General features: G+C 44.8%; 1 protein-coding gene across 1 annotated transcript; it reads left to right on the top strand.

The window, feature by feature from the left end:
* The first annotated feature begins 725 nt into the window (after positions 1-725).
* Positions 726-9,915, top strand: kcng1 (potassium voltage-gated channel, subfamily G, member 1). Its single transcript, XM_037273684.1, has 3 exons — positions 726-855; positions 6,603-7,431; positions 8,396-9,915. The coding sequence occupies exons 2-3, from the start codon at positions 6,655-6,657 to the stop codon at positions 9,173-9,175; spliced, it is 1,557 nt and encodes a 518-aa protein (XP_037129579.1). The 5' UTR covers positions 726-855; positions 6,603-6,654; the 3' UTR covers positions 9,176-9,915.
* Positions 9,916-10,433: the final 518 nt, after the last annotated feature.

The following is a 10,433-nucleotide window of genomic DNA, read 5'->3' as shown; positions in this document are numbered from 1 at the left end:
TTGCATTTAAAAATGCAAGCCTAAAAGTAATAAAATGTTGATAGTCCAATTAACTAATATAACTATCTAACTAAATATGCAATCTAAGTTGCGTTCCATTACGGAATCACCCTGGATTGGTTGCCAGCACATCTACACTTAAGGACAACTTGAAACCCTCAATGTTTTTGGAATTCAGGAGAAAGCCAGAAAACCCACACAAGCATTGGGCAGACAAAAAACTCCACAAAGGATGGCCATCATCATGACTCAAACCTACAAGCGCTGAACTGTAACGCCAATGTGCTAACCACTCATCCACCACGTTGCCTCAGCATGGATTCATAAACCTGCAAATTATTTCCCTTAGTTGTGTCACACAAATCAAACTTGTTAATTTTACAATAGCCGGTACAAATCATAGATGTTGCCACGTTTGGCTTCTGACTCGCTTGTCATGTGTGTTTTCTTCCCATCAATCCAGAAATCACAAAAATCATTGGGAACAAAGAAGTAAATTTGACCCCTCAGTGCGTCGAAACTGGTTCCCTCCTGGTAGCACCACGAACCTTTAGTCCAAAACTACAATCAAGAGCGCGTGATTATTCTTATTTAAAAGGTGGGGCGGAAAGAGCCCCGCTCTTGAGAAGGCGGTTGCCATGGATTTCGATTTTGAACAGCCCATCCCAATTGTGATGTCAGCGCTCGAGATAGGGAGAGAGAATGTGAGCGAGAGTAGGGAGCTGAAAGGGGTTGGCTAGAGAGGACGGGAGCCTGTTGCTTATCATCAGCAGCCAAGCTGCTGTTGAACATCTTTCCTCTTTCACCTCTTCACATTTTTACCCCGGAAAAGATCTGCTTGGAATCAAGATCACAGTGAGTATTTTTCTTTTTCCATCTTTGTGTTGGGGTTGCATTGGTCTTTACTCTAAACCTCATATCCTTGTGTCTCATAGTTTGCTCTTGCAGCCAAAAGTTGATAGCATTTGACTTTTTGTCGCCCGCCTGCTCCTCTCGGGTCAATGAAGCCGTTTTGAGACACAAAAGTGACAGTGGCATCTGGCATGCCCTTTACACATGACAGCCATTTGCATACTGGATGCGGCGCGCACACACCATGGTAACACACTAACCCGCATCTCATCTCACGACGTGATGCTCGACCTTTTTCCTGAATGAATGAAGTTTTAAATGCTTGTTCTCTTTCTTTACTTGTTTAGTATTATGTATTGCTGTAATTTGACAATGTCAGAAAGGCTTTATTGAGTTTGTACTGCAGTATAACCTCTAATTCCACACAGTTTGTTGGTCAACAACTTTCAAAACGAAAAGATTTTTGGAGAAAATTGCAGCCAAATAAAGTCACTGCTATTAATAAATACAGCGTACTTTAATTAACTCAGATCATATGAGGATGAGTCCTAATGCTTGTGTCTGCTTACCGTATTTTCCGGACTATAAGGCGCACCTAAAAACCTCAAATCTTCTCAAAAGCCGACAGTGCGCCTTATAGTCCGTCCGTGCGATTTATATATGGACCAAATTCCTAAATTTAAACTGGCCCGAAGCATTGTGTCATGAAATCAATCATAAGTGGCTCGCTGAAGACTATGAATCATGAATCAAAAAGACTATGGATCATTATTTTGTGATTATAAAGTAATTTGTTGCGTCTGAAGTTGAAATAAAAAAGATAAATGGAGAAATGATTTGATTTGGATTAAAAATCTGACATGATGCATTAATAGTGCGCCTTATAGTCCGGTACGCCTTATATAAGGTCAAAGTTTTAAAATTCATTGAAGGTGCGGCTTATAGTCCGGTGCGCCTTATAGTCCGGAAAATATGGTATAACGTCATTTCCTGTGGATAGTCTTCTTTTCTAATGTTCTTCCTGATGTGGACCTACTTGAGGCTGCCTTTTAGAATTAGTGTCATAAAGCAGAGCCAAAAAGCCTTGAAGCAAACAAACAATCATGTTCAACAGTATTTGACGAGAGGGAATTTTGTGGAATTTAATTTTTAATGAGACAATATGACCGCAGTCTTTTTTGACTCTACAAAACAAAGGCTTTCGTTAAGTTCTTAAAATGACACTTCATTCTAAAATCATCTATTTATAGGTCTTAAAATGCAACAGTCAAAGCAGCTGAATACAAACATGACAATGTTTCATTGTGTTGAGTAAAGATAATTTCAGTTGATGTGATAGGGTCACCCAGTCAGAGCATGGGCAGGATTTTTAAGTCTGAGAAGCACTCTGGGGATTTATTTGTATTGTCACACCAGAGAGGAATATAATATGATGCGTCCTCCACCCCCAACACGTCTTTCAAAGTTGGAAGCCAAGATGGATGACATGCAATAGATCATTTGCTCTCCCTCCTGCAGGTAATTATGGCTATAATGAGACCAACTAATGACTTGTTCTAGTTTTAACTACTAATAGTAACTGTCTGATTCCCCTCCGCTAGTGCGCCGTTGTCGGAGGGAACATAGAGTAGACTTGCCATCCAATGGAAGATGATCCCTTAATTCCTCTGAAATTGATCTCAAACAGGCAAGCAGTCTACGTGACATGTAGGTGCAGGAGATCTGCGTGTGCAAAGTAATTTAAAAGGTGCCACAAGGAGATTTCCCTTTATGGATGATGTAAAGTTGACCGCTGTGGAATGGGCATTCCATCAAATCCACCAAATCCACCAAAATCGGGTTACACCACCTGCGCCACAAATTAGACCTGCTTGTAGTTAGCCTAAATTCTAGTCAACCCTCTGTCACTACATTGACAGGTATGCCGAGGGCGTGTATTAGCAAATCCTCTTGGCTTGTCCAGCTGGACGACTTAATAGACTGGCCCTGGCATAAAAATGCATCCATTTTTACGCCGCGCACACGAGCACCTGCCTATGAAAATAGGGAGCTCCGTTTTCATTTTTTTAAATGATCTGGTCTCGTCGCCAACCTTTCTCTTCACAGCAGGTTTTGAAAAGGACATGACTGCGACTGAGTGACAGGATGTCTTTTCATCCCACCTGGGGTTGACTTTAAAAAAAGGGGAAACGGCATGGCAACAGCATGGGGCCCCACCAACATTAAGGAACGGGCTGCAAAATAATCCTACGGGCTGCAAATTGCCCCCAGGCCATGAGTAATAGACCACTGCATTAGAGGAAGTCACAGATTGACAAAGTAACAGTGGTGCACCATTATGCATCAGTGAGCATCAACCGCATTCGATTTGGAGCTTTTGTAAAGACTGTATCATCTTTATGCAAATGTGAAATACACAACTGGGCTACCATGAAATGTATCTCACGTTTTATCCGTATATGACGGGGTGGGTCGGTTAACAAATATGGGTGACCAACAAATATTGACTGGAGTACCCTTCACAGGGTCACTGAGAGTCACGTCTGTCTTTTGTGCAATGTGGGAACACTTCCCGTTCAGTGACATGGGTGTGAAAATAATTGTGAATGGTTGTCTGTCTAAATATGCCTTGTGTTTGACTGGTGTCTTTTTTTTTTTTGTCTTCCTAGCTTTCTATTTTACGGGTGAGTGCCCCCATCCCACTGATGTAACAACTGTGCATATACAGACCTTTAAAAGGTGTATTGGCAATGATGCACTGTCTGGTCTGACTCAATGCTTCAGGTAGCGCCTGTAGAAAAGTGATTGTTGTCACACCCGACAGCCGTTAGGTCGCATGATTGCAGCTCGGCGGGAAAAGGGGAATCGCAAGATGGATTGTGAGCACTGATGGATTTATGGAGAGACAGAGAGCGCGAGCTTGATGTCACACCAGCTCAATCGTTGATGAGGAGGAGTTGAACTGTGTGAATGTTTTTTAGACTACATGGATTGCTTCGAGAATTTACAGAGCACACTGAGATTATTGACTCCGCCTATATGATGACCCGAGAATTTTGACTACACAGTCGTTTGTTACTCTCTTGTCACCATTGACGTAAAGAAACGTTATTTAAAAAAACACGGCACATTATGTTAAAAATGTAGATTTCAAACTTTAAATAAAACGACTTGTCAAGTCATGCAGTTCAGGTCAATGTTAGAACCAGTCCATTGATTACCAAGTTAAAGTTAAGACAGGTCTTGCATACATAGCTTTTAACCAAATAAGTCGCAAGTCCTAAATTTGGTGTTTCTAGTCTGACTCGAGAGCCCTAATTTCTAATTTCAATCGCGATATAAATATGACCTACATTTATTTATTGCTAAAACAGAAGTCCTGAAACATAACAGCAATCGAGGTAGTAATTTTACAAGACTGACTATCTTGTTGCCATTCATACAATAGAAAAATAGCCCTGTGTTTAATTCAATAGACCCAGATTTCACATTGAGACGAGATGATCACAAAATTTAGTTTGGTGGCATGCTGTGAGATTTAATTTAAATCTTTGTGCCTTATATGACTAAAAATTGGAAAGCTCTACTCAATTGTTTGGGTGGGTGTGCCTCCTCTTGTGGCTCGTTTAGTTTATATGTGCGGTAAATGCAGCCACTGTAGCCAGTACGCATCATCATCATCATTATTGCATAGTTCCTGATGCTGCACAAACATGGGTGGATGCACATTGTGGCGGACCACAGTCTTAGAGAGTCACTTTGCTCCTTGAAGTCAATGACAACTTTTTAGCTTCATAACACAATAGACACATAGACATTGGTCTAGAAGTGAGATTTTCAACACAAAGTGGTATATGGAGCTGTCTCCAAATTGAACATGATTCAGAGCCAGTGAGAAATCCGGAGGTCAGCTCTCGGCTTTGGGCAACTTTCTCGAAGCAACATCCTCTTAGAGTCCATTAGAGGACAGTGTGCTGTTAACAGGAAGTGGATTAAAGAGGTTTGATGTGGTTGTAATGGTCATTTAGGGATGGACAATGTTCCAGTTTCAGATGACATACCAAAAGAAGACATAGCAAAAATAACAAGGCTGTGAGACTTATTGTTGCTCAAGTGAGCAAAATGCAAATCCTTGGCTTTCAGACGATTTGGAAAAAATCTTCCATGTTCATGGCTTCACTTAGCCATTAATCTCTATTAACTCTATTACTATTTATGGACACATATTAAGAAATTGTATGTAATGTCACATTCTGAATGAAAATGTTCGTAATTACACATTAGGTTAGCACAATGATGATTCACACACACTGAGCTACAATGATTGACATGTAAGACCATCTAGTGACTGATAAGTCTGCCGATGCAGGAAGTGTTCCCTCACCTTCCCCTAGTGATATGTTCCTAAATATACACAATATTTTAGATTCGTTAAAGACATGTTTTAAAATTGCTCAGGTTTAGCAGTTCTCCTAAATAAAAATGTTCTTTCCCGGTCGAGGTGGTGTAAAGAGAAGCACAACGCAAGCCAGTGAGTCACCAGGCAATCTGGAGAACATGCCCCGAGGCCTGCTTGTGATCACACTGGCACACGGAGAGGCCAGACCACCGCCGATCTGGTAGAGGGAACAGCCTTCGTCGCCCTTGTTGCCTTTCATCGCATGCTAGCACATTCAGTATTTTTCTGGCAAGAGGAGGCTTTCAAAATACGCACGCAAAAAAATGCTCCAGTAAGTGCGGAGAGGCAAAAGTACAGTCGGTTAAAGTGAGGAATCAAATAGCCTGGAGGGGTTAAGTATGATTTAATGCAGCTGGAGAGTGGCGTAGGCCCGTGCACATCCATACCGGTGGAGCTCTGTGGGTGTATTGATAACCTCTGCTGCACCAACACAACTTGGTCGACATGATTATTTTTGTTGATGTAAAGGCTTTTCATGTTGAAGAATAAGAGTTGGTTCATAAGGTCCAAGGTGAAGAAACCACGAGTTCTGCCGCCACAACTCTGGCCTCATGTATTCCGAGCGAGGAAAATGCCACGGGATCTTTCAGCTTATATTGTTAGTCTTGCTTTTTAACCGGCCGTGACGTCGTCAGACCTTTCCACTGAAGGCCCGTGACTAATGACCGGTGATGAGTTTCCCTCGCAAGTCTGGTCGCATTGGTTTCATCATCACTCACTCTGCTTAGTTGCTTGATGACCTGACACAAAGGATATTTATATGTATATGTACGGTAAAAGCAAAACTAAATACTATCAGGCCACTGTCAAATAAATCCGGCAATATTAACTTTTTTTTTTTCTTTCATGCTTTTTGACTCCTTTACAAAATGTGCATTTTGACATGTAGATTTTAAAAGCTCCCCATGGCTACGATGGAGGATTTCTGCAGGTGGAACATTTCCCTGAGTGTGACAGTGCAGGTGTCTAATAAGCATTCACTTCCTCACATTTCACTTTTAGAAGCCCACACATCCTTCCGGAACAGCACAATTGTTGCTATTAGCAGATGCAAGCGCTGACATTTTAATTGCTGACATCCAATTCAATGACTGGAATTAATTTCATTTGCTCAGGCAGCGGTCCTTGAAGTAGCACTGAACATTCTTCTTTGTCTTTTCTTGCAAGAACATTCTGAAACAAACTTGATCCCCTAAAAATCACGTTTCATGTCAACTACAGTGAATGCAACTATTTGTTTTGGTAAACACTTTTTACAATTTTGATAGAGTTCACTGATGTCCTTTCACAGGCGACTGCAGGGGAAGAAGCGGAGGCTCAGGCATGCGAGCAGGCCAGTAAACATGACCCTGCTGACAGGCGACGGCTCCGACTACGACTACAGCGCCTTGAGCTGCGCCTCCGATACCTCCTTCAACCCTCCACCCTTGCAGGAGCAGGAGGCCCGCAAGGGAGCCTTCTACAAGAGGGCGCAGCCTGCCCCCGAGCTTGCCCCCGGACGAGAACCCGCGTCGCTGTCAAACACCCGCAAAGTCCACGCCATTATCAATGTGGGTGGCATGCGCTACCAGTTGCCTTGGACCACTCTGGAGGACTTTCCGTTGTCCCGTTTAGGCCAGCTGCACCTGTGCAGCAGCTTCGATGAGATCATGGGTATTTGCGATGACTACGACGTCACGCACAACGAGTTCTTCTTTGACCGCAATCCATGCGCCTTCCGGACCATCCTGACCTTCCTGAGGGCGGGCAAGCTTCGCTCGCTCAGGGAGATGTGTGCCCTATCCTTCCGGGAGGAGCTGCTGTACTGGGGGGTCCCGGAGGAGAGCCTGGAGTGGTGCTGTCGCCGACGCCTTCTACAACGTCTGGAAGAGTTTGAGGCAATGGAGCGGGCTGTAGAGGAGGAAGAACTGCTGCAGGATCTTTCAGATTCAGACAGCAGGGGGCGTCCTGCAGAGTCCTGCTTGAATTCCTTCATGACCAAGTTGAGGGACATGGTGGAGAGACCTCACTCTGGACTCCCCGGGAAGATCTTTGCTTGTTTATCGGTGTTGTTTGTCACCATCACTGCTGTCAACCTCTCCATAAGCACCATGCCTGCCCTGAGGCAGGAGGAGGAAGCGGTGAGTAGCATCCAAAAATTCACTTGAAGGGTACGCTTACATCCTGTAAGAGCTACACGCTAGTTGTACGTGGCTTTATTCCCCTGACAAGGTTCACATCCTTGGTGAGAAAAACCCCCCACCAATGATGAACACAATAAGGTTTTCGACAAAGGGTTTCAAACTAGGTTTAGGGTTTCAAAGTAGGGTTTTAGACTATGATTTGGGTTTCACTGTCGGCTTTTAAAATAGGTTAGGGTTTTAAAGAGAGTTTCAAACTAGGATTAGAAATTCAAAGTTGGATTTTAAACTAGGGTTAGCGTTTCAAAGTAGGGCTTTAAACTGAGGTAAAGGCTTTGAAGTAGCGCTCCAAACTGAGGTTATAAAGGGTTAGGGTTAGGGGGTTATGGCGTTAGGGTTGGGGCTTAAGAATTAGGGTATATGGTTAGCGTTAGAATTAGGGGTTCGTTTTAGGAATAGGGTTAATAATAGGGGGTTAGGGCTCATTGTGTATGTATCAGCTTTATAAACCAGGGTCAGGGTTCTGAGGTAGGGTTTTAAACGGGAATTTGGGTGTCATAGAAGACTTTAAAACTCGATGGGTAGGGATTAGGTTTGGGGCGAGGGTGCGGCTTAAAATAGGTTTAGGGTTAGGGGTTAGGGCTGAGTTGTCAAAGCTTCGGGTTAGGATTTAGGTGTTCGGTGTTAGAGTTAGGATTGTTGGGTAATTAAACTAAAGTCATTTTTTTGATCAGGTTTAAAAGTGAGGGTTTAAAATAGGTTTTGGGTTTCATAGAAGGGTTTAAAACTATGTTAAAGGTTTCAAACTAGGTTTAGGGTTTCAAAGTGGTGTTTCATTTGAAAATTAGGGTTTCAAACGATGGCTAGTTCAGAACATGTCCTTTAAGACTAGCTGAAGCCCCATAATGCAGTATCTCCCCCTAGTGGTTACTAAACAAATGTTGTTGCCTTTATCTTTGATCAGGGCACATGCTCCCGGATGTGCTACAACGTCTTTATTGTGGAGACGGTGTGTGTGGCCTGGTTCTCCCTGGAGTTCTCCCTGCGTTTCATCCAGGACCGCTCCAAGCTGACCTTCCTGCGACACCCCCTCAACCTCATTGACGTGTTGGCCATCTTGCCCTACTACATTACACTGCTGATGGACACCACCTCCGAGGGCGAGAGGCGCCCGGGCTCGGGCAGCAGCTACCTGGACAAGGTGGGCCTGGTGCTGCGCGTTCTACGAGCTTTGCGCATCCTCTATGTGATGCGACTGGCTCGCCATTCGCTGGGTCTGCAGACTCTGGGGCTGACCGCCCGCCGCTGCACACGCGAGTTTGGTCTGCTCCTGCTCTTCCTGTGTGTGGCCATCGCCCTCTACTCGCCGCTGCTCTACCTGATTGAGAACGAAATGGCCGCTACGCAGGAGTTCACCAGCATCCCCGCCACCTACTGGTGGGCGGTCATCACCATGACGACGGTGGGCTACGGTGACATGGTGCCCCGCAGCATCCCAGGTCAGGTGGTGGCCCTGAGCAGCATCCTGAGTGGCATCCTCCTCATGGCCTTCCCCGTCACCTCCATCTTCCACACCTTCTCACGCTCCTACATGGAGCTCAAGCAGGAGCAGCAGAGGATCCTGCAGAGGAGGACGCATTTCATGCTGCGTGGTCACATGACCGGTCTGGGGAGCAACCTCTCCCTGGAGAGCGACATGCTCTTCCCCATCGGGCCGTCTGACACCCGAGACTTGGAGGACTGACTGAAAGACGAATGGACAGAAAGGACAAGAGGTCTTCCCAGAGATGCAGCCCTTCTGTGTAGCAGCAACCTGTGGACAAACACGGAAAGAAGAAAGGATTGTAAAAAAAAAAGGGTACTTTATCTTCAATTATCGCTTTAAGCATCGTTATCATACAACATCCATTATTTGGAAAATGTAGGTACGTTTCACCCATAAGGCTGAGGCCTACTATCTATGAGACTGAATACAGGAGCTGTATCAAAAAATGTAGGGTTAAAAAGTCAGCATTAACTTCGGTATTTATTTACTTGAAGTGGAAGTCAATCCCCAAATTTTCCTCCACGGTAATCAGATTAACATTGCGTTTGTGGAATAGGAGTTAAGCAGCAAAATTCAACGGTTTATGTTCATCACGGCTCACCTGTTTTCTCAAGCTGAGCCATGAGATCTACCACAACACATGATATTATGATGTTTTTGTATAGGCATAGCTCTTGAATTTGATGCAGGTACAGGTTAACAATTAGAGCTCACCATTATGAAATAGTAACAATAGTTCCTCTGCTACCAGAGGGTTTTTATGCAAATTTTCACAACTGATGGGTATCTTTCAGATTACTGTTGTTATCAATGTTGTACAGCCAAGATTTGAATGCCAAACTTCAGAACTGTGTCTTGTGGGTAAACTATGGAGGTAGATTGGGGTCAAAAGTTTTGTACTTGCAAAAACAAAACTCGTATTTGAAAAAAAAAAAAAACCTTGACTCTGAAAATAAACATGCTGAGCGGCGTGGGCAACTCCAGAGTGGAAGAGAGTCCAGCCCCTCTCGAGAGGGCTTGTACCGGAACCCAAACTGTGCGTGGAGGCAAGTCCGACTATATCTAGTCGGAACTTTTCTGCCTCGCACACCAGCTCGGGCTCCTTTCCAGCCAGAGAGGTGACATTCCATGTCCCAAGAGCCAGCTTCTGCAGCCGGGGATCAGACCGCCAAGGTCCCTGCCTTTGGCCGCCGCCCAGCTTGCAATGCACCCGACCCCTTTGGCCCCTCCCACAGGTGGTGAGCCCATGGGAAGGGGGACCCACGTTTCCTTTTCGGGCTGAGCCCGGCCGGGCCCCATGGGCGAAGGCCCGGCCACCAGACGCTCGCCTTCGAGCCCCGCCTCCAGGCCTGGCTCCAGAGGGGGGCCCCGGTGACCCGCGTCCGGGCGAGGGAAAACGTGATCCATTCATTTTTATCATCATAAGGGGCTGATGAGCTGTGCTTTGTCTGGCCCC

Source organism: Syngnathus acus, chromosome 2 (genome assembly GCF_901709675.1).
Source record: "Syngnathus acus chromosome 2, fSynAcu1.2, whole genome shotgun sequence".
NCBI lineage: Eukaryota > Metazoa > Chordata > Actinopteri > Syngnathiformes > Syngnathidae > Syngnathus > Syngnathus acus.
Note: the sequence above shows the minus strand (reverse complement) of the source record. Positions and strands in the feature narration are given on the sequence as shown.

Coding starts and splice junctions, on each gene's coding strand:
- kcng1 (XM_037273684.1), top strand. CDS start 6,655: ATGACCCTGCTGACAGGCGACGGCTCCGACTACGACTACAGCGCCTTG. Junction 7,432..8,395: donor TGAGGCAGGAGGAGGAAGCG/GTGAGTAGCATC, acceptor ATCTTTGATCAG/GGCACATGCTCCCGGATGTG.